The sequence below is a fragment of the Harpia harpyja genome, chromosome 13, assembly GCF_026419915.1.
Source record: "Harpia harpyja isolate bHarHar1 chromosome 13, bHarHar1 primary haplotype, whole genome shotgun sequence".
In the NCBI taxonomy this organism is placed as follows: domain Eukaryota; kingdom Metazoa; phylum Chordata; class Aves; order Accipitriformes; family Accipitridae; genus Harpia; species Harpia harpyja.
In genome coordinates this window covers 44,459,627-44,486,029 of record NC_068952.1, presented here as the reverse complement: position 1 = coordinate 44,486,029, position 26,403 = coordinate 44,459,627, and the positions used below count along the sequence as shown (strand labels likewise).

Below are 26,403 nucleotides of genomic sequence, written 5' to 3'. Positions count from 1 at the left end.
TGTCTTTGTATTTCCAGTCTTGTTTTTAATGGGGTTTTGATTTGTACAAATAGGACCAAATTAAGCCTGCGTGTACTGAGGCTGAAGACTAAGCATCTTGTGATCTCGAGACTGAAGAGATTCCATGTCCAGCGTGTATCCTGTGTGTCTTCAAGTTCCTCAAGCTCTGTCATGGAGAGAGAAGCGTGTAACGCTCGCATCCCATCCTTTTTTATCTGTTCTGTCCCACTACAAAGTAAGCTCTTTAGGGCGGTGGTTGCCTTTCTACAGCATAAGGCAGTGGGGGGGGGGGGGCGCTCCAGCTCTGGATAAACAAAAGCAGAGGGAGGGGGTTCAGTGCCAGTTCTCACTTGGGGAACAAAACAAAACCCAGCTGTTTTTGCAGCATTGACAATAACCGTAAACTCTAATACTATGATAGCCCAATGTGGTAAAATCGTCAGCCCAAATCATTAGGAGTTTCTGCGTGAACCTTCCAAGGTCTGTCTGGAACAGCTTAGTTCATGGAAAGAATCCCTGTCAGTGAGAGGTGTCCCGTCTCCTCCACTCACCCAGAAAACCTTTCCCATTCACGGACACTGAGGCAAACAGGGGAATATAGTAATGACTGTTCAACATTTAGCTTGGGAGTTGATGAGGTGGCCAGCGTCCTCTGTGGCAGTGTGGTATGTAATGTGATGTTCTTGCAGTTCTTTTTTTAAAGAGGGCTCTTCAGTTAGGGGGTGGGAAGTTGGACTGAACCGTAATGCTCAGGTCAGCAAGGTTTTTTTCACCGAGGTTTTTCTATAAATTGCAGTTAGTCATTCCTTTTAAAATAGTAATGACTGCTTGAAATTATTCTGGTATTTTTTAAAGAAGAAAAGTACTTTGTTATTTTTGCTGTGCCATAGATAAGTGCAAAGTTACAGTCTGCCATTCAGCCATTTTTGTTTTCACCCGTGTTGGATAGAGAAAACACACAATCCATTCATGTTTCCTAAGCACTGTTCTAGCACTCTTTTACCGGAAAAGTTGATTACAGCTATCTAAACTCTTCTCATCTTGAAACTGTTCACAGGTGGACATGTGCTTTTTGTCAGGATGTGACTCATTCCATGCTTCTAGGAGAAATTAGCCTGTTTGTCTATAAGGCAGTCTTCCGATAGCACTGTAGCGTATGGTGCGAAGCAATCGACAGCCACAGCGTTCGCTGACAGCATTTTTGGAGCAGGTACTTTGAACGTAGTAGCAGGAGGAAATAGCTCCCGTTACCTGATGTTAATATTCAAAATGCATTATATCAGGGAACACAAAACATGCTCTTTTCCAGGGGGTGATAGTTTGCAGTCTATCTGAAAGGTGGGACTTCAGCCAAAACTTCTATTTCAAGTGAAGTGTGTTTTGGTTAGAGGAGAAGGAAGCGGGTATTGTTTTCCCAACCGTGACCCCTTTCTGTTAATTTTATAAAAGGCTCAGTTTGGGCAACTGCTTTCACGTTTCTCCGTTTGGTAGTAAGTTGCACATCCATGTCCGCACTAACTATACATGGTAGTAAACCCATGTGCCATATGTACAGCAAGCCTCAGAATAAAGTAGCAGGTTATGTAGGGGATAAACACTGGCTTGGGGGGGGTTAAGTAGCCAAACACATGGAGCTATATTTCTGTATGTGTAAAATTCTGAGCAGTTTGCACCCGATTAGTACATACAGGTGGATGAGTTAGCCTCAGTCTGAGGGATGCATTTTTATAACATCTAGTATGGTATAGGTTTAAGTTATAAAGTTTGGTATTTGGTGTGCTGCTGACGTGAACTATGTATTTTGGGAGTGTTTGTAAGGCCTGTCCATGCTCCTTCAGGTCTGGGGCATCCCTCGTTATAAGTAGGGTCATATCTTTTCATTTGTCTTCAGACAAGGCGATCGATTATTTTAGGTTTGGTAGCGAATACCTTAAGAAATTCCACGAGCAGTAAGAAGTCATGAACCGGGAGCTCCTGCAGGGCAGCAAAGAAACCCACGATACAGAAATAAACTAGCAGATGAATTGGGTGTGCCTAGGAGATGGGTTCGAACAGTGGCCAGAGCAGTATTTCTGTGGGTCGCCTTTTGGTTTGCGCTATGACGGTGGGTTTGTAGTCCCCTTCTCCTCTGGGAAATCAACTTCCACTGCCACGAGGCGTTCAGCTTCCTAATTAAAGGTGGTGGTGGGAAAGCAGAGTTTGAGGTCAGCCCTCTTCCGCTTTCACAACTGACAAAGTGGAAATGAAGCACCGAGTGGCTTGGTTCCAGGTGGCCGCTCCGCACCAGCCAGTGGTAGGAACTGGGACGAACCGCCCCGGGTCGGTCCTGTGACGGCCTCGCCGCTGAGCAAAAGCAGCGGCGCGGCCGGGTGCACTGGCTGCGAACTTTCCGTGTTTCTTTGATCGGTGACCTTCCTGCTGGTGTTTGTTCAGCCAGGTTCTTCTAGAACCAAATGCAAAATCCACCCCGGTCCTGTTTTTTTTAACGTATGCTAACGTTGTTGGTTGTTTTGTAGGCTTTTCAAGGAAATCTTTCTTTATTGACTTTTCAGTGTCGAGATCAGCGAACAGTGTTGTTCTTGAGAAGGGATTGTGCTATCTTTTTGTAGCCTCAGGCTTTTAATAAGTTATCCAAACAGTATTTGATGGCGGTAGCTACGTGTTGACGGTGTGACGGGGCCACCCGGCTGTACGAACGGATAGTCGCGCCGGTCCCGGTTTGCTTTGCAGATTCCTCTTAATGGTTCGGTTCCCTTCGCTTCTGCCCAGGTGCCATCATGGGGCGGTGACCGTGGGAAGGGAGAAGACGGGCCACGTGGACGTGGGGGGGAGGATGCCCCCCGTGTCGCGGCGGGGGGAGCGGAGCCTGGCGCTGCCGCCTCTTCACCGCCGGAGCTCGGAAAAGCCCCCGGGGGGGGGGGATGTTCAGCATTCCGGACTCGGTCCTCCCCGAGCGCCCGGTGCTCCGGCCCTCCCGCACGGTACAAGGAGCGGAGGAGAGCCGGGGGGGGGGGGGGGGCGGCGGCAAGCCTTTTGTCCGTGTGTGCGTGTCCCCCCCCCCGGTCCCGGTCCCGGTGCGGGGCCGTGGGCACCGCCCCGCCGGCGGACGCGGATCCGGCTGCCACGTCCCGGGGGGGGCCGGCCCGGGCGGGGCGTTCGGCGGGGCCCCAATGGCGGGGCGGGCGGCGAGCATGCGCCCTGCGCTTCCCTCCCCGCCGCGGGGGGCGGGCGGCGCGGCCCCGGCGCGCAGAGGCAGCGCGGCCGCGGAGGGGAGCGCACCATGTGCGGTAAGGGGAGGGCAGGGCCGGGGGGGGGTCGGGTAGCGCATGCTGCGGGAGCTGGGGCGGGGGGGGGGGGGTCCTTGCCCCGCTTCCCCCGCCGCCGGAGGAGCAGCGCTAGGCCGGCCGGTGCCGGGCCGAAAGCGTGCGGCGGTGGAAGAGCCCGACCCCCGGGGGCACGCACCCCCCCGCCCCCCCGGTAATTTGTGCGGAGGAAAAAAAAAAAAAAAAAAAGGAAGCTGGGCCGCTTCTGCGTTGCCTCGGTTATAGGGAGAAGGCCCCCCTCCCCGTCTCCGTTATCTGAAAATGTCATCGCCTCGTCCGCCCTCCGCGTACGCTTCTCTGGGGGAGGCGTCTTCCAACGTATTAATAACTTGAAAGGGCAAATTCTCCCGAAATTGCAAATGTGGCCGGAGAGTACGGAAGGCCAGCGCCCTCGGTCAGCCTGAGACCCGACAGTACTAAAAATATGCAGTTTTTCTCGGTGCAGAAGCCTTCAGGGCACTCGGGGATGTTGGTGGGGTTTGACGCTCCCGTGCCGCGTCGGGTGGGGTTATAGGTTGTAGTTCTCAAAAAGCAAGGAAGCGACTTAGGAGCCAAAGCCCCAGTGAACGTCAGTAACATCTACGTTATTGGAAAGGGAGACGGGTTTCACCGGTAGCGTTTCTAAACGCAGCTCTGGTCGTATCAGAATAACCACTCCCACTTTTAGGTGAAAAGTGGTGTTTATTGTTATTTTTTTAGGCGTTACAACTTCTGATGTGGATACTCATACATTGCTTCAAGTTTACTTCGGCATAGGTTGTGAGGCAGACAGGTAAATGGGTTTAACCGTGTCTTAGGAGTGTCCGCTGCAGGGTTGTGCACCAGCTCATCCCAGTCTGTTAACGGCCCGGCGGAGCTTCCCTGTGTTGAACACATGCCTTCAGCGAACTGGAGCATGAGCTAGTGAGGCTTGGTCTCCAAAATCACTTCGGTACTTTCCACTCCCGTTTGCCATATTAGTGCAATTGCTCTACCTCATCTTTTGGACACAGGAATATAATTTATCCTTTCTCTTCCTCTTTTTTCCTATCACATCAGCTTTGTGTTTTTCCATGAAAGTTTAAGCAGCAGTGACCTGCGGGCTCTTATTTGTCTTTCCACATTTCCTTCTTTGGGGTTTTTTTTCTGTATTTTTATATGCAAAATTAAAATGATGCTCTAAGTAAGACTATGGGTTTTATACTTAACATGCAAGTTGCCATTTCTTTCATTGTTTTTGTGAGACTGAACCGGTATCGCCTTCAAACCGTCAAGTCTGTGGATCGCTATGAAGAGGCAATCAGGAATTCATACTTCAGCTTATGTTTAACGCTATGTTAATTTGCGTTAAAAGTACAAAGTGGAGCCAAGCTAAGAATAGAAAGGATAATTATAAATAGCTTGCTGCAAGAATAGGGATGGTTTTGGTGCCTTGTGCTTGCCTTATTTGACGTCCAGCCTTTGAAATATGCAATATTAACATTCTGCTCTTTGTCTTTTTAAGGGCAATAAGCCCTGAAAATGCTGTGGGTAGTTACTTAGTTGCGTTCAAGATTTAATGTGTTTCTCCCCTCTTCAATATAAGCAAAGTTCTTCTTGGATATTGAAACATTTTATGGAGCAGTAAGAAAAGCATTAAGGATTATTGGCTCTGTTGTTGAGTCTTGCTCTCGGAGCCAGAGATATATCCTATAGTGAAAAACGAGAAGAGGAGAGCATTAACTGAGCACGTTAATACAGAAAAATAAGCCTTGGAAATTGTGGAACTTCTGAATGCAGGAAGTGCGCGGCTGAAGACAGTTAAGATTTTTGTAGGGAACAGGAGGAGAACTGTTTGGAGTCTGAGGGTGCTACCGCATGAACTCTTGTGACTTGTGGTTAAGCGCAGAAACTAAGGAATACAGTCTCTGCTGCTGCCGTTTGTGGTCCGGCTGGTGAGCGCAAGACAAAATTGCTGGTGGTCTCCGCTCACGTTAGGAAACGTTAATTGTAGTGGCAGTTTGGGCTTTTTTCCATACAGTAGCAGGAGACTCTAGCAAAGGAACAAGGTGAAGAAATTGAGGCGTTGCCCTCTCAGATGGTCCTGCAAGCATCATAAATAGGCAGAGCTGGCTTGTAGGTAGCCTGAGCGCTTACATTAACAAGACTTAATTGTCTCTTCTAACTCAAGTCACAGGAGTCTACGTCTTGGAGTAGAGGGCTCTGATTTCTCCTGCTGTGGCCTCCGCAAGGTCTGAGTAGCTGTGTCCCGCAGTGTAGTGACAGCTGTGCAAGCCCGGTTGCTTGTACGAACCCTCAGACAAGATTTCTGTAATAGAATTGTAACTCAGGATATACATTGCTTTGTCTTGCCACGCTGCCTGGTGGGTACCTGGTCCGTGTTCAGATTTTTATCCAGTTCATCTCAGATGGAAAGGTAGTTATCAAGACAAATTTTTTTTTAAAAAGTTGGCAATGCTGCTGCTGTTATCTGAGTTCTCCCTATGACAGCTTCAAGGCTGGAATTACCAACACAATGTTTTCAACATACTGATAATCCGATGTTCAGGTTTACGTGTGCATGCCCTTATGAAGTCATGTGAACTGATGTGCTTGTACCGCTTGACAGGTAAAGGAAAGTAGCCTCAAAGTTCAGTTCCTTGATGCCTGGCACAAACGACAGGCCTGCTGTGTAGATGTGCTGGGTTTTCGTTTTTAATAGCGTTAGTGAAAAGTAGGTTTTGTTCTTGGTGGGTATTACAAACTTGCAGTTTGAAGACCTAGCCAGGTATAAATTTGGTGTGCTTTGGTCTGAATGCGCCAAACCAGTTCAATGGCATCTATGAAATAATTTGGAAAACAGGTTTTTCAAGGTAGTCAGGCTCCATAGACTGTTCTGTAAATAAGTAAACCTGTTGTATGCCATGACTGTTTTTAAGGACAAAAAGGGACTGTAGAACTTAGGTCTTGTGTTACTAGCGATTACTGAAGACAAAAACGGGCTTAAGAAAGACTTGAGTTTCAGGTTTTAGGGTTTGCAGGTACGTCAGTGGGGACTGCCCTCCCGCCTGCCCAAGTACCGTTTGTACACCTAGGTGTATGCCTTCCTGTGAAGCATAGAGTAGCAGCTCTTGGCCAGAATGAGTCCTTAGAATTGATGTGCTGGTTGTTTACTCTAGACAGGAGAAATCCTGCCCTTTTTAGCTGGAGCAGTGCGTGTGTGGGTGGTAAAAGAAGCATCCAGTGGACAAATGTGGTCCTCCACGGAGTGGATGTTTTTCTGCTTCGCTTTTTTTCCCAGCGCAGACTCAATAAATTGAACGTGAACTCTCCCATATACAGCTAGCAGGCGTAATGACGATAGCCTGCTTTTCTCTGACCTTGCGCTCATTCAAACTGTGCAGAATTAGCATCGTTTTGGTACGCAGGGGTTGGCACAGCATTCTACCTCACCGAACTGCCAGGCAGCAAGTAATAGGAGCCCACAGCAAATAATAGGAGCCCGCTCCAGCAGGTTTTGAGTATCGGTTTCGGGACTTTGTTCTGTGCTACGATTAATGTCTGTGTTAGAAATTCCTGTTACTGCCTGGTGTCTCCCCTGCTGCAGTTTGAAGAAAAATACTTACATCGGTTTTCCCAGTCTGTAATGTATATTAAGTCTGTGATATTTAGTAGCCTGCACCTAATTTGTTGAAGACTTGAGGCCTAATAATCATCGCCAGGATAAAGGATTCTTTGGAATTGCCAAGTGGATGTACTGATAACGTCGTCTGTTGAAATGGTTTTAAACAGTATACGGTATGGTATAAAGGAATTTGTAATTCCGACAGTAAACCTAGCCTGAAGGCCTTTGTGGGAAAAGGGTTAGGAGAAGCTATTCCTGAGTAACTTCACGTATTCAAGACACTAGAGGAGATCATTTATTCTTACCTGCAAGCAGTGATTCATTTCATTTGCCTGTGAACTTACCATGAAATAAAGGAACATGAGCCCCCAAAAGGTCATGGGAAAATGAAGGTCTCGGAAAAAGTATTTCAGTGAGTGTCAACAATAGAAATAAAGAACGTCTGTTTGGTAAACATGCTATTCTGTTAAAAATCTGTCACCTGTTATAGGGAATTCTTTGTGTAGCTGTCATTAAGAAGGCCTAGGTTTTGTGCTTGAACATTAAAAATTGGTTCGAAGAGAGTTCGAGTTTCACAAGCAGCTGAATACCTGTTCTGCTGGTGGTTCACCAGGTAAGGTTTTTAAGACAAACTTGCAAGAAAGGAATTGTTTTATGTTCTAAATTATATTGTTCAAAATACTTCACTTAGGAGAAATGCATACAAGACTTCTTACTACAGCGGGTCTTAGTGTGATTCAAGAATTGTATGATAAGCTGACATGCTTTGAACAAGTCTTTTCAGTCTGTGTGTACAAAGTCCTGTGTCAAGTTACTAGTTGAAATGTTTCATTACGTTGTAAAGCGTGACTGCTGTTCTAATCCTGAAGTATATTAGTGTCAAGTCCTGAAGTATATTAGTGTATTCCAGACCAGGGGTATTGTGTTTTCTGAGCCTGTCAGATCTAAATTCCTGTAGTATGCTTGCCGCTGTCTTATTTTAGCTGGGAATTCACAATTATAAACAATGCTGGACTAGGATGAAGTTCACAGGGTGGTGGTGGTGGTTTTTTTGTTGCATAGTGTGTATTTCACCTTGAACAATGCCAACTCCAGGCTTGTCAAGATAGCGTAATTAAATGTCATTCACTGGTTTTCTGTAATACTTCCTCTTTCTGGCTTGTTCCAGAGCGCGAGTTAGAGAGGGCAGATGCGGCGTTATTACTGAAAAACACTTGTGTTAAATAGTGTCTAAATGCGTAAGATGAGCTGAAACTGAAACTCCTCTTTTCAAGTCTGCTAGGGACCTGAAATTCACGGTGGCTTGCTTTCAGGAACGTTCTGCTTGGACTTCCAAGATTTCTACAGTTTCAGCACCTGGCATCTAGGCTGGCAAGGGGGATAAGCTGGTGGTGCACCAGATGGGACCCTGATGGAAATTTGCTCGATTTGCGTTGGAATTTTATCAAAACCAACATGTTTCCATTGACTGTTGTGATTTAAATGAATTGTCACTTTGACAGAAAAATTGGCGCTTTTGTGACAGACCGCTCCTCACGGAAGCCTTCAAGCAGCTGTAAAGATCTGTGCAGTTGATATCTTTTCATCTTTTGAATTGTCTAGATTGATTTGAATATTAGCACAGGGAGGGAGAGAGCAAGGCTTTAACAAGGCATTGTGATTTGGAGAAAAAAATGTCTCTGGTGTGTGGTAGAAAGGTCTTTTATAGTATAAACTGCAAGGTTAAGAGTTGTTGTGTGCCACGTTCCACCTCAAGAGAAGGCTACATTTTGTAGCTGGATGAAGTGATCCTTTGTTCAGCTTTTGAGTAAAAAGAGGTTCTTTTCTTGAACGGCCAGGGCTTTGCGTCATGCTGGGACGTGAAGTATCACCTGAATGCCCTTTGACTCAGCACAGCCGCCTTCCTTGCTGTACTTTTACACAGATGGGACCAAAGGCTTGAGGTCTAACTCCAGAGCAGAATTTTCATCTGTAGAGCCCTATTGGTGGCTGCTGGAAGAAATAAACCTTTTTCAAAAATACACTTAGATCAGTGAAGCATAACAAGCATTTAATGCTTTGGGTCTTTTTTTTCTCATCAGTGTTTATGTCGAGGGCAGTGGAATTGTACTTAAAAATGGAAGTGATTACAAGGTATGATTGCTCATATATTCCTGAATAACCCAATAGTTAGGGTAGAGCCAGTAAAAATGCTGATTTCTAAATGTGGATTGAAACTTTCTCCAGCTATGAAGAATCACGTTGTTACGGGATGTTTGAAAAGGGGAAGATGAAATGCATTTGAAAATATTTCCAGTAAATGAAACTGTTGTTTACATGTAATTCATCACGATCTAGTGTCATAAATGGGTGATAAGCCTTCAAATATTTGATTTTAGCTTGCAGATTAGTTAAGTCATGCGTTTAGGAAGACTCGTGTTCATTTTTGGCAGCCTTATTGTCCCATTTTTTACTTTAATTGTGCATCATTTTTTACATACTATTCTATTTATTTTTATTTCCTTTTTTTTCCTGTTTTCTCTAAGATGAGTTTTAAACCTGCTTGTCTTACTTGCCTTCTCATTTGTAAAATGTGTCAGTCACAGGTGAGTTCTTAGCATTTTATTTTCATAGTGACGTCTCCATTATCACTCCAGCTCTTTTCCTGTCAAGATCTAAAAGCTGAACTGAATCAAAACTGAATCTCCCAATCTTTACATGGTCATCTTTTTTGAAGAGTGTGTCCGCATATTTTGCAGCGTCAGTACTGTATTTGCATTTCTTTTAGTTGGCTTGGTTTTCATAGTCTCTGTGTTTTCTGATAAGAAGCGCTGAATTCCTTGGTTTTGGGGGGTTTTTTTGTGGCATTCTTAGTCTTAGATTCAGATTTTTTTCACAGTCCTCGTGAATAATCTTAATATAATTGTGCTGTAATTAATAGATTTTTTTTCAATGCCTGAGACAAATGCCAAGTTGGCTCCTTTCTAGATAGATGTTTTCTGTTTGTTTACAGTACAAGTAGAAATAAACACTACTGTTTTTCAGTCTCATTCCAGTTGAGCCATCCCTTCCTGGAGGAAGTCAGTTTCTACCTTGTGCCCATATTCAGTACATGGCATTTTGTTGTACACTGCTAGCAGTTGTGATCTGTGACAAGGAATCAAGTTTTGGCTGGTTGTTTGGTTTTTTTTTGTTTTTTTTTTTCAGTTGAGGTGTGACTGAACTTGTTAAAATGGGCAGAGAAAATAACTATTGAAGCCACTGTCTGATTTAGATTCAGATTTAACAAAGATGTCCAGTCAGCCCTGCCTAGAGGGAAATCGTTCTGGTTTTGAGCCATTTTTCTGGTTCAGAATAAGTTGCGATCCTTGTGGCAGAAGCAGGATGGAGACTAAAATGATCAATTCACATTTACAAAACTATTCTATGAAAGGAAACTGAGTTTCTGCCTAATAATTGTGTCCATCTATTGAGTTAGACTCTTTTTTCACATGGAGGACTTCATTTTAGTGGCTTTACTGGGGCACCGAGCGTCTGTGTGGAAAGTGCTGTGCAAAGTGATCTTCACTGGGGCTCTGAGCGAGACGCAGTAGTGTTTCCTTGGTGCCCCCCCGCCCCTTGGGGCTGTGTCTGTTTTATCAGTTCCAGATGTCTGGTGTTTAGGAGGGGACGCATGCTCTGTGCTTTCTGCAGGGCCACTGAGATGACTGCATTGGGCGCCCCCCAGTCTGCTTCAGTGGAAAATACCCTCATTAAAAATGCAATGTCGTGGCCTGGAAACAAGTTTGGTTTTTTGTAGCTGGGTGCTTGGTAGCGTTACATGGGTGATGCCTGCTGTCCCTTGGGCGCGGGGTGGAGGGGACGACTACCTTCACACACCTCTGGCACGCTGTTGCTTGGAGAGGCCTGGAGGTGCTGGTGGGCAGCCGTGATGGGATGTAAGGTGGCAGAGCAGACTACCTGCGATCAGCTTACTGTCCTGTTCTACACTACTTCCCCTCCATCTTTCCGACAGTCCTCTTTTCTTCTTCCTTCTTGGCAGGTGCCCATACCTATCGTCCCTTTTGCACGCAGTTCCTTCCCCAGTGGCTCTGTTTCACCCTTTGCATGCCAGCTCGACAGCCTGTTCCATTTTTGCCCCCCAGTCACCCAGCGTGATGCCCTGCCAGTGAAGAAGGCCTCCTCTATGCTCCCGTCGGTGAGGCTCTTGTGCCTCTCGCACTGCTGCTGTTTGCTGGAAAGGACTTCCAGGAACTGTCTCGCTGTGGCCAGCCTGTCGTTCAAAATCCAGAGCACCTTAACGCTTGTCATCGGTCCCTGTTTGCTCAAAATTGCGTATCCCACTTGAGTGGCCTTTGGTGTTGTGCCGTGATAGTGGAATAACTTCCTAGGAAGCTGTATGCCTAAGCGGCGCTGGTTATGCCATAGCGAGATAGCTGAAATGCCACCGAGGGGGACGCAGAGGTTGTAGGTGCTTCTGGAGAGTGGTTTGATGGTCCCAGCTAACGCCAGAGCGAGGAGCTGCCCGGCGCCATCAAAAAGAGGTCTAAGGCTCCAGGGTTTGGGTGGGAATGAGACCCTTAGGGTGTGCTTCCAAGGTGCATAAACATAAAACATGGAAAGAGGTTTCAACTCTGAAATTAGTTAGCTAATTTGGAAGAATGTAAGCAATGTTCGTGTTTCCATAATTACTCGTGCTGGTTATAATTATGCCTTCTGAAGTAGCTTTACTTTGGATGCCATGGTGGGTGGCTTTGGTGTAAAGGGAAATGTCAGGAACTGCTGGAACCCAGCCTGCCTTTTTAAAGACGTCTCGTGTGCTTGTTTTCTCTGCTTTATGGTATACACTTGTTATTTTATGTGTAATGCTACTGCTGCATTGGGCATCTGTTTGGGAGGTTTCTGGTAAATAGGGAGAGAGGGGCTTTTCCAGCTGCCTGCTAATAAAGCAGTCTGCTTTGTACTCCTGTTGTAAGACCTGGAAGTCATGTAAAGGATTTTAGGCATCCAGGATGTAGCTGAAATGTGCCATCCTTCAGCCTGGATGACAGCTATTTGGAGTCAGTTCACTTGTAAACAGGGAGGTTGCTGTTTGCCTGAAGAATGCAGTTTTTAGAAACAGAGTGAACTAAGTATCTCAAATTGGAAAACTTTTTTTTTTGCCAGAAGGGTGGGGAGGAAGGTTTGGAGATTGAGAGTGTGGGGGAAGTATCCTTCAGAGGAAGCTTTTTGGAATACAGCAGAGGTTGTTAACTGCTGTCAGCGTTTTATCTGTTGAGATTTTAGCTGTGAATTGCGAGGTGCTGGAGGGGAACCTCACCCTGTCTGGGTAGTTACTGGAACCAACATTCAAGTTGAACAAGTGCCATCAGGAGATGGCAGCAGCAGGCCTGTGTGCGTGATTGGTTTGGGATGTCAGGAGCAATGGAAGTGAAACCGCAAATTTTTATAAACTTGGTCCTGATAGTCTTGCAAGTGGTTATTGGGTTTTGGGGAAATGAAGGTAGAAGCTAAAGAAACAAAAAAAAAAAATCTCCTTTCCTCCCCCTGATTCATCTGACTAGGTGGTTTAAGAAAGAGGAACAATAGAACATGCATCTAATTTTTTCTAGCAATATAGAAGAAAATAAGTGAGATGTGGTATGCTCTTTTTGCAGCAGAACTGCAGGGAAATGTAACTTCTAGTGCTGGTGCTTTGGGAGTGGGCAGGTGAAGCTTATGACAGACTTGTCCCGAGACCTGTAGCCGAAGTCTGTGGAAGAGGGAGAAGGAATAGGAGAGCGTCAGAATGGTACATGGCTGCGTACGACCTTGTTGTCCCTGCTCAGGCCAAGAAGTCCCTTGTCAACGTTTCAGCACTTTGCTATGTGGTATTCAGTGCATCCATCAACTCTGAGTAGCCTGTATTTCTACTTATAAAATAGATTCAGACATCAAAAGGCTTTGAATTATTTAGTTTAATTCCAAAACACAAACATCTTAAGAATGCAGTTTTCCAAATGTTCTTTAAAATAATCTGTGGGTAAACATAAAGATACATGTTCCAAAAATCATCTTGGGAGTAAAATTTTTCATGTGAATAAAAGTTCGGGAACTGTGAGGCAAGGCTGTATGGCAGTACTATCAGGAAAAAATCAAAGATTTGGGATGCCTTTAAAAGGACTTTGTTTTTGTGTGTGCACGACTGAACTCTGTTCTCCTCAAAACGTTTTGATAAAGTTTCTCAAATTACAAACCTTGAATAACCAGTCACTCGCATATATGGCTGTTTGTGTGAAACCTGTCTTGCTTTTTTTCCATGGAGATGTTTTTCTCCTTTAAAATGTTAGAGAGGGTGAGATGGTAGATTTCAAGTACAGATATTTCTAGCATCCAGTAAATGTCTTCTCATGCTACTGCTTCATGATGACACCAAAGGAAATCTTTCTGAAATAGAGCCATAGTTAGCGTCCGAGACCTAGGAATTTGTGTCCCCCCATCACTGCTTAAAAATAGAAGCAACAATTTATCTTCCTTTGCAACCTACAGAAAAAATATCTCCGTTAGTTTGAGGGTGTTAGTTTGCATGAGTTAAATGATTTTTTTCTTAGTGAGTCTGTGGGAGGAACTTAGAGAAAGCTGTTCAAGGAAGAATTCCTTTTGAAGGTGGTTCTTCAGCATGTGAAGCTCAGGGTTAGCAAACCTTGAATTTTTCATCTGGAGTGATGAGTTTCCTGTCCCCTGCATCGTCTCCTGACAGCTCATTCTGTCGTGTAGGTCCAGCTCACGGGGAAATTCTTTCTCCCATCACGCCCAGGCTTGTCCTGTTAGTTGCTTTCAGTGTTGTGAGAAGGATGCTGGCATTTTGTGGTTAGTTTTGATCTCTTCAGTGTTAGTGACATCTTCTCCGTTGGACCTCAGGTGGGGTAAGGAAAAGCTGCAAACACGGTGGTGCCTTCCTGCAGGGCGTTCTTGGTACGAAGGCCTGTCTGAGTTTTAACTTAGTGTGCATACTGAGTGGATGGCACGTACAGAGTTTCCTCAGCTGTGATTTTGTTCTAAAATTATGCTCTTTTCCCCCATACAGGCATCTTTGCTTACCTGAACTACCATGTTCCCCGGACAAGACGGGAGATCCTGGAGACCCTTATCAAAGGGCTCCAGCGGCTGGAGTACAGAGGCTATGATTCCGCAGGTAGCGCTCTCTGAGCAACAGTGGTTCTTGTTTAAATTTTCACTTGTAAATGACGATTTTTGTGGTGTGCTTGTTGAAATGTTTCAACTGTCATCTGCTTCTGAAGAAAGCTGAAACACAAATTGGATGTGCCTGTGATCATGTGGTCAGAAGTTTGGATTAACTTTTGGTATACAGATCTCTACAAACGTTCTTGATGCCTGTTACCTAAGGCTTTAAAAATACCTTCAACATGACAAGGGAAAACTCACTTCTAATCTAAGGGTTTTCTTGCCTTTATTTGGAGGGTCAGCTGTGGGGAGAAAGGGCACTGTAAAAAAAAAAAAAAAAAAAAAATTGGCAGTATTTGTTTACATAAAATCTTGTAATATACTTTCTGCACTTGACACTCTTTCTTCATGTTCCGTGGTGGTGCTCAGGTGTGGGAGTTGATGGCGGAAACGACAAAGACTGGGAAGCTAATGCTTGCAAAATCCAGCTTATCAAACAGAAGGGGAAAGTGAAAGCTCTGGATGAAGAGGTTCACAGTATGTATTTCCCTTTTGCTCTTTGCCTGCTCTCTTTCCCTGAAATGTCCTCTCATCTCATTTGCATTTTGAATATCATCTGTTTTACCCAGAAACACACTATTTCCAAATAACTTGTGTGCCAGAGTTGTAAACACCATGCGTTTGCTGTGAAGAACCCAGTGATCCTGGGGACATTGTCATGAAGTTACAGAGAAGTCCTGATTTCTTAAGACTAATGAATCACATCCTGTTAAAGCAAAATAGACCTGGCATACATTTTGGAAAACAAGGCCAAAAAAAAACCCCAAACAAAAAAACTCCTTAAACTGGGGAAAGGGGAATTACTGGGAGATAATTATCAGAGACTTAGAGCTTGGGCAAAAAAGATAAATGCTCTAATAACTTCACCGGTTGAATTTTAAATTTTCCTGTGTAATGCTTGTCCCAACTAAAGCTGTCCATCCGAGTAGTGATGGGCTGAGCAATTGGCTTCAGGAAGGCACTAGTGTATGTGTGTGACTGTCAAGTTGATCAGGACGCTGAGAGTGAGGTCTTCTGCATCTGTTTCTGCCTCTTTGTGTTCCCTTGATTTAAACATTAGGTTCATTAAATCCAAGCACGACGCAAAGAAACACAACCTTGTTGGGTGTGGAATACGGGTAAGCTGTGTGAGAACGGCAAGATGCTTTTCAGAGGAGTCAAGATCTCTAGTTTGCGTTCAAGAGCTACTGTGTTGTTGTAACTTAACTGTTTTTAACCCATGCTAGCGTTAACCTCAGGGTGCAGAGTGCTGTTCATCCTAAAGGAAGGTGGGTAGATCTAATCTTAGTGTAGAGGAAACCAGGAACTGAAAACGCTGGGCAAGGAGGTATGTGCATTATGGAAATAGAAGATAGACAAAATATTTCTGAAGAAATGTTTACCTGCTCAAGAAAATTGCAGGATATACAGTTTTAAAGAGATTGTGGATACACTTGTGGAATAAAAGGAATGTTTTTTTCCAGAGAAATATTAATGCTAATGGTATGCTTTCTAGAGACAAGGGTTAGTGATGAATAATCTAACCACAGTGGTATGTAACCGTGAATTGGGCTGGTTCAGTCCAGCGTATGGCAGGTGACAGGATGGCAGGGTGCACCCCGAGAGATAAAATCAAGGTTGGATTCTATCTTAAAAGTTGTTTTTTATTTTGGCGGGGTGAGGGATGCAGGGAGGTCGCTTGTGTGCGTCTGCATTCTGAATCCCCTGAAAAGACGCTTGATGTTTTGTTGGATTTGCTGATCCTGTTTCCCTGTCAGTATTGCTGTCTCGTGGACGCTGGAGGCCTGGTGATACTCCCACGTTGACTTTGGGGTAGGGACAGCCGCTCAGTACTAAAAACTTCTCCTACTTCTGCTGCAGAGCAACAGGACATGGACCTCGACATCGAGTTTGATGTACACCTTGGAATCGCCCACACGCGCTGGGCTACCCACGGCGAGCCCAGTCCAATCAACAGCCACCCACAACGCTCAGATAAAAACAACGGTAAGTGTGTTTACTTGAGGAACCGCGCGCTCCTCGGCAGGTCTCAGAGCGTCTGGAAAAGCTTGCTGCTGTCTGCGATGTCTGGCGTGTCACAGGGAGGGGTGGCTGGACCCAGGGCAGTGGGTTTATTGCGGGCCACGATGCCGAGCCCAGTTACTGTGAAGCCAGAGAGGTTTGGACTTGATTTCTGGGCGCGGGGTGTGTTTGCCACCATGAATGATCTCAGGAAGGATTGGAATTAGTGCCTGGAGGTTCGGTGAGTGCATGGGCACAGTGCAAGGAGGAGGTAAACACGGAATGAAACCAGATGGTAAGAATTTTCGTGGCTGTTCTTTGGAATGGAATTTTGTGTACTTTTTTTTTTCCTATTTATTTATGTTTCTTTCATAATTGGCACTGTACGGAAGGGGGTTGCTCCGCTCCGTGCCGCTGCAGCCGGCCGCTTGGTTAGTGTTCGGTGCAGCTGCCGGAGGAGCAGCACCCACAGGCTGGCAGGAGGAGCGCGGCGGTTAATTGCTTCCAGCAGGCTGGAAACTGCCAAGCGCTTAAGTGCCTCGAGAAACTTTGCAGGATCTCGGTAGCCCGAGTCCCACCCGGGTCGTGATTATCTTGTGCCATTACCAGCCATGCCCGCTGGGGCAGAGCGAGGACATCGCACCAGGAGGTGAAACTCTTCTCCTAGTTCTGCCAAGTGCGGCTTCTCATAATAAAGCTTTGTGGTCTCTGCTGTCTGTGTTACGCGGCCGCGGGCGCCCGCTGCCAGGCCGGGGGCTGGTGCCGGGGCTGAGCGGGGCCTTTCCTCTGTCTCCAGAGTTCATCGTCATCCACAACGGCATCATCACCAACTACAAAGACCTGCGGAAGTTCCTGGTGAGTGACCCGTGTGTGTGTGAGACACTCACTCCCGCTCTCCCACTCACTTCTGCTCTCACACACTTCCCCGCTCACTCCCCCACTTGGATTCCTCCACTCGCCCCCTGCCTCTCACGCCCACTCCCCCACTCGCATTGGCTCTCCTCCGTTCGTGTTCCCCCACTCATATTTCCACTCGCACTCCCACTCATGTTTACACTCACAATCCTCCACTTACACTCTCGCACTAGCTCTCCTCCTACTCTCTGACATTCTCCCCCACCCCCTCCCTACTTCACCCACACTCCCCCGGTCACTCACACCCACATTCCTCCTTGCTCCCCGACTCACACTCGCCACGTTCCCCCTCATATTCTCACATTCACACTCGCTCCCTACTCACGCACCCCAAGCTACGCTCCCTCGATCCCTCACGCCCCTCCTCACACTCACTCTCCTCCGTTCGCCCTCCCCTACTCTTACTCCCACTCATGCTCCCCCACTTACAGTCGCCTACTTAACTCCCTCACTCCTGCCCTTCCTCCCACCCCCACTCTCTCTCCCACTCGCACCCTCCACTCCTTCCCCACTCATGTTCACACTCACTGTATTCACACCCCCCACTTGCACACCCTTCATTATTGCACTCCCCCACTCGTTCCCTCCCCCACTCCTTCACTCACGCCCCCACTCGCGCTCTTGCACTCACACCCAGCTCTCGCCCCCCCTTGCTCCTCGTTCCCCCACTCATAGTCCACCCCCCTGCTCCCGTTCTCACACTTGCTCCCCCACTCAGACTCTCCCCAAGCACCCCCCACTCACCTCACATTCATTACTCTCCTCCACTCACATTCTCCCACTGGCTCACCTTCCCACACACCCTCCTCACTCCCACACTCACTCTCCCACTCGCACTCCCTCCTGACCGCAATCCTCTACTCACCCTCCCACTTACATTCCTCCTCACTCCCCACTCACTTGCCCCATCGCCCACTCGGTCTTCCTCTCCCACTCCCCCTCACACTTACTCTCCCACTCGTATTCTCACACTTCCCCACTCACTCTAACTCGCCCTCCCACTCCTCCTCACTCCCACTCGTTCCCCCACTCACATTCTCACACTCAATTCACTACTCGCACTCCCCCACTCAAATGCCACCCCTCTCCCTCCCACTCACCCTCTCCCTCCCACCCCCACTCACACTTCCCACTCACCATCCCACTAACACTCCTCGCTCCCTACTCACCCCCCCAATTCCCCACACTCACTCACACTCCCCATTCACGCTCTCCCACTCACCCCCCACTCCTCTTACACTCCCTCACTCACTGACTCGCCCTCCTCGTTCCCCCTCATTCTCACACTCAGTCTCACTCCCCCCTCACCTCACACTCCTCTTGCACTCCACTCTCTCACTTCCCACTCACCCCATTCATATTCTTACACTCGCTCCCCCACTTACCTCCACTCACACTCCTCCATCCACCGCTCACACTCAACCTCCTCATTCTCACACTCACTCCCACTCCTCCCCCCACTCCCCCACTTTGACTTGCCCTGCTCATTCCCACTCGCATTCTCACACTCACTCTCCCACTTAACACCCCCTGACTCACACTCCCTTCTCACCTCACACTCGCTCCTCATTCCCCCACTCACCCTCCCACTCCTCACTCCCCTATTCACTCCCATTCCTATTCTCACACTCCCCCACTCTTTCACATGCCGCCCCTCATGTTGCTCACACTCAGTCTCCTACTCACGCTCCTTTACTCACTCCTCCCACGCTCCTCCACACTCCCACCTTCCCTGCTCATACTCACTCCTCCACTCTCACTCCCCCATTCTCCCACTCCTGCCCTCTCCCTTGCCCACTCACTGCCGCTTGTTCCCCTCCTGTGCTCTTCCCCCCACTCACCCCCCCCGCGCTCACACTCACACTCTTCCAGTCACGCTCACCCCCCCTCACACTCAGTCCCCCATTTGCAGTCCCTCGCACGCCCCAGCTCACACTCAAGAGGAGCCCTTGCACGCACACTCCCTCACTCACACTTAAACTGACTTCCCCAGTCACACTCACATTCTTGCACGTCACGCTCGCTTTCCACTTGCACATTCTTGCACCCTGCGTCTTACCCTCCCCACTCCACTTGCACTCACGCTCATCCTCGCACTCTCTGCACGCAGTCCCCGCTCCCGCTCGCATTCACCTCGCTCTCGCTCACACACTCTCCCCCCCGTGCACCACTGTGTGTGCACTTACACGCACTCTCGCTCCTCCGTTCACACTTGCTCTTCTACTCACACACGTGCCAATCCTCACTCCCAGTCGCTCACACTCACCTTGTACTCGCCCTCTTGCACCCTCTCCCCCTCCCTCGCACTAACGGAGTGGAAAGGCAGGAGGGAAGGAGAGGGAAAAGGAGGTACATTGGATGGAGGAGAAAGATGGAAGGAAAAGGGAAGGGAAGAAGGAAGGAAATGGGAGGCAAGAAAAGGAAGGGAAGGAAAGGAATGAAAAGGAAATGGGAGGAAGAAAAAGGAGCCCAAGGGAAAGGGAAGGAAGGAAAAAAGAAGAGAAAGGAAAAGGCAGGAAAGAAGGAAGAAAGGAGAGGAACTGCAGGAAAAGCAAAAATGAAGGAGGAAAGGAAGCAAAGAAGGGATGGGTGAGGAAAAAGGAAGGCCAGGAAAGAGGGAAGGAAAAACAAAACAAGGAAGGAAAGCAGGAGAAGAGCGCAGGTCAGGGGAGAGGAAAATGGAAGAAGGAAGAGGAAAAAAGGGAAGGAAAAGGAAAGGCAGGAATGAAGAAAGGAAAAAGGAGGGAAGGATGGAAAAAGTAAAAAGAAATGCAGTATGGAGGGATAAAAGCAAGGAAAGGTAGGAAAAAAAGGCAAGGAGAAGGAGGAAAAGGAAAGGTGGGGAGGAAGGCAGGAGCAAAGGAAAGGCATGAGAAAAAGAGGGAAGGAAAAGTTGAAGGCAGGAAAGAAGGAAAAGGCAGGAGAAAGGAAGGAAAAGCAAGGTGGGAAGGGAAGGCAGAGGGCCCGCTGCCCAATGTGTGCTGTCGCTGCAGGAGAGCAAGGGCTATGACTTTGAGTCGGAGACGGACACAGAGAGCATCGCCAAACTGGTCAAGTACATGTACGACAACCGGGACAGCGACGACATCAGCTTCACCACCCTGGTGGAGAGGGTCATCCAGCAGCTGGTAATGCTGGGAGCAGGGTGGGGACAGGGAGGGACGCGCGCACACACGTACACACACAAAAAAACTACAACTGCACTCCAGTATTGCGCGGGGTAGCCTGGCCAGCGCAGCGCTGTGCTTGTGCCAGAGTGTGCCACCAGACGTTCTGTGGCACGTGTTAAGGAGTGGTTTTGTCTTTCCTACTTCTGACCATTCATCTCGGTCATGCGTTTGTTTAACGTTAGTCAGTATACCTGTGAAAAATGGCTAGGTTTGGGGTGCGACAGCATCTTGAGGCAGACAGTCCCTGGTGTGTTGGGTGGCGAGCGCGGCACGGGCAGGAGCTGGTGTGGGACAGTGCAAACAAGTCCGTTGTTCCAGTCTTGCCTGAACCCTCCGTCTGGAAGAGATGCTGACCCCTTGTGGGAACGTCACTGCACAGCCTGTGCTTCCTCGCGTCGGTTCTTGCCGAGTTGTGTGCAGGAACAGGATCCACTGGCAACTTGCCTCTCGTCCCAGAGCACCTTGTTCAGGAGACAGTTTTTCAGTGATTTTCCCTGGCAGGAGCTGTAGTAGCAACAGACCAAGAACACGTTTTGCTGGCAGGCTGTGGTGGCTCACCTGTACGTTTGCTGGCACCACCACACCTGAGCAAACGCCCCAAATCTTTGGCGCTTCTTTTACCAGGTCTTTGCCTTTGCACATCCCCTCACTGCACTCTGAACTAACGCAGGGGTGCTTGCATGGGTAGCCAGTGATGTCCAAGTGCAGTGTCTGTCAGGGAGTTTGGAAGACTCATTAGGTGGTTGAGGAGGAGCTACCCAGGCTCAGGGGAGGGACTCCATCCCAGAATGCGGTGCCTGGAGCTTCTGGTGGTTCTGGAGACGGCTGTGAAGCCTTCTGTTCAGTATCTCTTGTTCAGAGAAACACGGTCCTGAAATAGTGGCCCAGGTCGTAAATGAAGGGTTAACAGTTTGTATTTCTCTTGTTCCAGGAAGGTGCTTTTGCCCTTGTGTTCAAAAGTGTTCATTATCCTGGTCAAGCAGTCGGTACCCCGGTGAGTATTGCTGTGGGAAAGAACATTCTTGTTGCACCCTATATGTCGCTTGTTTTGGTCCCCCCCAAGTTAGGAGACAATGGGGTAGCTGTTGTTCTCATCACACTGTATATGCTGGGGTGATGCTAGCTGTTGTTTCTCATTTCTTTCTCTTGTCTTCCATTTGTCATAACAGAAAATTCCCCAAAATTATTTGAAAATGTCTTAGTGGCCACCTGTATCACAACTCGTCTGGAACAGCTGGGGTTTTTTTGTAGACTCTGGTTGTGAGAGATTTGAAAGGAGATGGTTTTAACTTTGTGTTTGCCATTGTGGCAGTATTTGGCCAAGTCCTCTGTTTGACTTGAAGTTGGGCCAGCCTGGTGTTCAGGTTTTCTACTCCACTTCTAAACATCAGCATCGGTCGGGCTGGTTTAACCATACACGTGCCTAGCACAGGTTTTGAATTTCGATGCCGATAGCCGTTTGTAGATACGTACAGTGAGCAATAGCCAGCGTGTTCCTGGTTCCAGTGTCTGTGGGATTGCAGTACTCTTGCAGAGTTGCGGCTAAATTTGAGACAGATTCCTCGTGTCCTTGCGTTGTGATTATTTGGAGATTCTTTTGCTCTGTCTTGTGGCCTCCCATGTTTGCAGCACCAGCAACTGATCTGGGAGGAGCTCGCTCTGTTTTAGTTCAGTTCGGTTGCTGTGCTGGAGAATAACAGTCCCTTCAGGTCAGGTGTCAAGGTGATGAATCTTCAGGTGCTGAGGGCTGTAACTCGATGTCTTCTTGCAGGCGAGGCAGCCCCCTGCTAATAGGAGTGCGCAGCGAGCACAAGCTCTCCACCGACCACATCCCAATACTCTACCGGACGGGTAAGTGTGAGCACCCCCTTCCCCAGAGGAACCACGGTCCAGTGACACTCAGACCAATGCACAAGCATAAGAGTTTCGCAAACAGTTGCATGCTTTGGAATGCATATGACGCTTTTAAACTTTCATCTATAGCTTCAGTCGTTACAAAAAAGAGGTTTTTTTAAAGTAAGTTTTTAACCACATGCTATACCATCATATACCTCAAGTTAGTCTCTAGTTTTATAATCAAAGCTTTAATGTCCAGAGGTTGCAAGTAAAACACATCTTAATGCAGTAGAATAGAATAAAATAGAATAGAACAGAACAGTTCAGTGTAGTAGAGTTAACAGTATAGTTAAACTTAGCTACTTAAGTTTCGGTGTGGCGTGTTGGCATTCGTGGACTTGGTTGCTTTCAAGAACAAAACTGACTGTGTGTTGAAGGCTATAGGTGCTTCACTATCACAAACCTTTCCCCCACCCCCTCAACATAATTTTTCAAAAGCAGAATGCTGTTAGCCTTTGCGTGGCAATCTATATTTATGTTGTCTGTCCATCTTTCTCTCACACCTGTGTTTTACCACCGTAGACACATAGTTGCACCCTTGAAAATGAAAAGTGGCTAAGAATTATCCCATAATTTAGCATTGTCAGAGGAGTCTGAACCTGTTCAGTTACTGGGCACTGGACTAGTTCTCTAAGCACTGCAGTGATCAAAAGGACTTGCTGTCATAATATGTCATACTACTTCCTAACGGTGTTGCTAACGATAGCTTGCTGCAATGTAACGTGAAGAACCAGTCCCAGTAAGCTTTATCTGTGTTTACTCTTGGTTGATGTTGGGTAATTAGCAGTAATCCGGAATGTATGTATGTAATGCTTCCCCCCCCCCCCCCCCCCCACCGATTATCTGAAGTTTGTTTTGTCTTTTTTTTTTTCCCAATTACACTTTCAGCTGTACAATCTATGGATCATTCTTTTGATGGAATATCCATAAAAATGGAGGAAGGTGCCTACCAGTGAAAATCTAATACTTGAAATTTCAGACAAATCCTCCAGTTCCTTAGGAAAGGAATCATGAATAAGACAAATATGCATTGTCTCTTTAATATGTGGTTATTGCTTTCTGTGTAGTGTAGTGAAACAAGTGGGATAATCAGAATTCCTTCTTGGTAGAAACACCATGAGCAACACACAGAAAAATCCACCCATCAGTGCACCCATCCCATTTCAAATATTCTGACATAATGCTCAGTGTATCTGCAAAATTGATGACTTAGTGCAGGTTGTGCAGAGTGCTCCCTGCAGCTCTGATTACAGAAGGAAACAGTAAATTACCTTAAAAAAGACCAAAACAAAACAAGAGTGAAACCCTGTTAGGAGGTTGCTAATAATCCTAATGCAAGCATTCTCCAAAATTCCTTCTGGAGTTCAGATTGTCAAAGAGCTACATCCTCCCTCCTGATCATAGTGTGAATCCGAATTGCAGCTTCTGGTAGAAGCAGTAAGGTTGACCCTGAGGCTGGAACTTACTTCCCTTTGCTCATTTATCAGGGTAAACCATTTTTAATTCACATTAAGTACTTAATTTTTTTGAAGGCTAACCCATTGCATGTGATGAACTAAGTTCACATCTGAAGCAGGAGAGCACTTCTCTCTAAGAGGAAAGGATCTGATTCTTAGCTACTGTAAATAAATGTGATTCCAACCTCAGCAGACAGTGGCCTCAGGCACTGACAGCTCAGTGCGTGAAATCGGTGCTGCTGGAGGAGAAACAAAACTCAGTTTGCCGAAAGGTGAACTATGTTTGTTCTCTGTCAGGAGCTGGTTTACCTGAATCCAAACATTAGGTGAGGCTTTGCTTTTTTTTACCAAATGTTTCTCTCAAGTCATTGTAAAGTGTTCAGAGTAAAATTTTGAAGTTGGGTTAACCTTAATTCCTTAAAGGTTAACCTTTAAGAACCAAAGTCCCTCAGCTGTCAGAGGTACTAGGGCTTTTCTGAAAAATTGACACACCCCCCGCCCATTTTACTGTTCCTGTGTTAATTCTCTGTGGCGTCTCCATTCTTTGATTTAGAAGGGAAGAGATTAAAAGATTACTTCTGTGTTGCTTCTAAATTCTAGTTAATGGGAGGTGGGTGCTGTAGAGCAACAATCCAGGTTTTTTATAGATAAACGGACAATCTGTGGGCAAATCCATAGATAACGTAAGAGCCATTGTTGGCCGATAATACTCACAGTAACTTTCCAACCACTCCTTGGTAAGATATACATACGGTGCAAGTGTATGTGCACAATAAGACCACGTTCTGGTTATAAGCTCAGTGTAGAATCTGTACCACAGGAAAGCAATGCAACATAATAAAGTCAATGCAGGGAAGTATTCTATTTTGAGAAACAAAATTTGCATGTTTTGATCAAGTATGGGTGTTTCTGTTGGAGAACGGCCACTAACACCTTTGCTCTGTCCTTTCTGAACAACAAATCAGTCTGTCCTGTCTCAACAACAAAGGAGTTGTTTTCCTCATTTACTGACTTAACTGAAGCAGAGGGCTCTAAATTGTTGGCTGAGTGGAACCTTCTTATTGAGTATCAACATGAAAGCAGTATTTTTTTCTTTATGTTTTCATCTGCAGAAGTATAAATCCAAACATCATGAGCTCTACTTACATCACTGAATCAGATTGGTATCCAGTAGGTGAAACAACATGAGAGCTTATGGAATAAATATTTAAGAGTAACTTCAATGTTGTTATTCTTCAGCAATAGTCACGTTTTGCTAGATAAGCTGATAAATCCTCCCCCACCCCTTACCGTACTGTACACAATGACTGGCAAATCATTTTGTTCGAGGTCAGCGCTGAGCAGTAGGTGTTTTGGTCCTCATCTGCATTCCTGATGTGCTTCGCGACTGAGAAGTATTTTCTGCAGTTAAAGAGGAGGCGGAGGATTAGAGAGTATTGGGAATTGCCAGAGTACCTCCGAAAGGATCCCTGGTGAAACACTGAGCTTTTTTAAAGGCTTAGTACAAGTTTTTCAGAAGTTGACTCTTAGTTCTATGTCCTTCAGTACACCTAGATACTTCCCTGGCAATAGCGTAAGACTTGCAGCAGTTTACCAGCTGTACAATTTTTGGATCAGAATGAGGTGGTTGTATTTGATAGCTCAGGAACAACGCCGAGTACTTAATCCTGGATTTCCTGACCTGTGCCTGAACACATGAGCTCAGCCAGACAAAAATAGGTTTGGGTTACATCTGCCGGTGCTCAGTGGAACAGTGTGGTTGCACAGGTGGCAGCTCTGAAAGAATTTCCCCAGTGCTGATAATAACTGACAAAGAAAGAGCAATCCTGCCTGATATCTCCAAGCCTCAGGAAAGTTAGTGAAACAGGAGCATGGGAGAAACTTAAAATGGTAAACAGGGCAGATTCAACTGGGAAAATGTGGGTAAATGTGACTGCTCATAAAGCAGCTTGAATTCGCTTCTCCTAGTGGAGCCACACATAAATTTTCATTTGAATTTTTACTGGTATTTTCCTCTAAACTTAAAACTGCGCTACATTACGCTTGCGGACTTACTTTGAAAGCACGTAAAAACCTTGCAAGCAAACTGAGACAGGGCACAAAAATACGGGTGCTAGTATGCCACCCTCTTCCATTGTTGCCGCTCAATTTACTGTGACCACCCTCAGTGATGAAAATAGTGCTTCATGTTGGTACTGTGCCTTGGGACTTCTGGTGGGGACTGACATTGCAGCTGCGTTCCAGATTTGTCAGTACGTGCAGTACCTAATCCTCGTGTCTTCCAGGTAAAGACAAGAAGGGAAGTTGCAACCTGTCTCGTGTTGACAGTACCACCTGCCTTTTCCCCGTTGAGGAGAAAGCTGTGGAGTACTACTTTGCTTCTGACGCTAGGTAATATTTTTCAGTATCTTCTAGTGTATATAAAAATATGCTGTTTAAAGCTGAGGCCTTGAACAAGAGGTGGGGAGGCTGTGGTTTCTTCATGAATAAAGTAAATTATGTCTATGTGGCCATTACTTTACAAACATTAACTAGTTACCATATGCAGCTCTGAAAGAGAGGGAGGTGGATTAGGTGAGAGTTCCTGTTAAAGAAATGAACACTCGCTTTGGAATAGCGGTGTTATCCTTCTTCAAGCACATCTGTTGATAAGATTTCTGAGGTGAGTGGTAGGAAACCTGAGAGAGTACTGACCTAAATTAACAGGATAGATGCTAATTATCAGGAGGATTGTGTTGATTCTCCAGGGATCTCTGAACACGTGCAATTCCGTTAGGAAAGACTAACTTGACAGCAGCCTTACTAGAGCTATTGGTTTTCTCTGTATTAGGGAAATGAATGCTTGTTCCAGAAAC

General features: G+C 46.5%; 1 protein-coding gene across 4 annotated transcripts in view; it reads left to right on the top strand.

The window, feature by feature from the left end:
• GFPT1 (glutamine--fructose-6-phosphate transaminase 1) overlaps nt 1–26,403 on the top strand; it is a 49,365-nt gene that overhangs the window by 1,320 nt on the left and 21,642 nt on the right. For 2 of the 4 annotated variants that reach the window (XM_052806439.1, XM_052806437.1), the window contains exons 2-10: nt 54–235; nt 13,952–14,059; nt 14,479–14,586; nt 15,970–16,095; nt 16,907–16,965; nt 20,019–20,153; nt 21,127–21,193; nt 21,972–22,046; nt 25,834–25,939. In XM_052806439.1, the coding sequence (XP_052662399.1) occupies nt 54–235; nt 13,952–14,059; nt 14,479–14,586; nt 15,970–16,095; nt 16,907–16,965; nt 20,019–20,153; nt 21,127–21,193; nt 21,972–22,046; nt 25,834–25,939 (966 nt within the window). Of the gene's footprint in view, nt 1–53; nt 236–3,178; nt 3,288–13,951; nt 14,060–14,478; nt 14,587–15,969; nt 16,096–16,906; nt 16,966–20,018; nt 20,154–21,126; nt 21,194–21,965; nt 22,047–25,833; nt 25,940–26,403 lie in introns of those variants that run through there. The other 2 variants (XM_052806438.1, XM_052806440.1) reach the window with 2 other exon arrangements.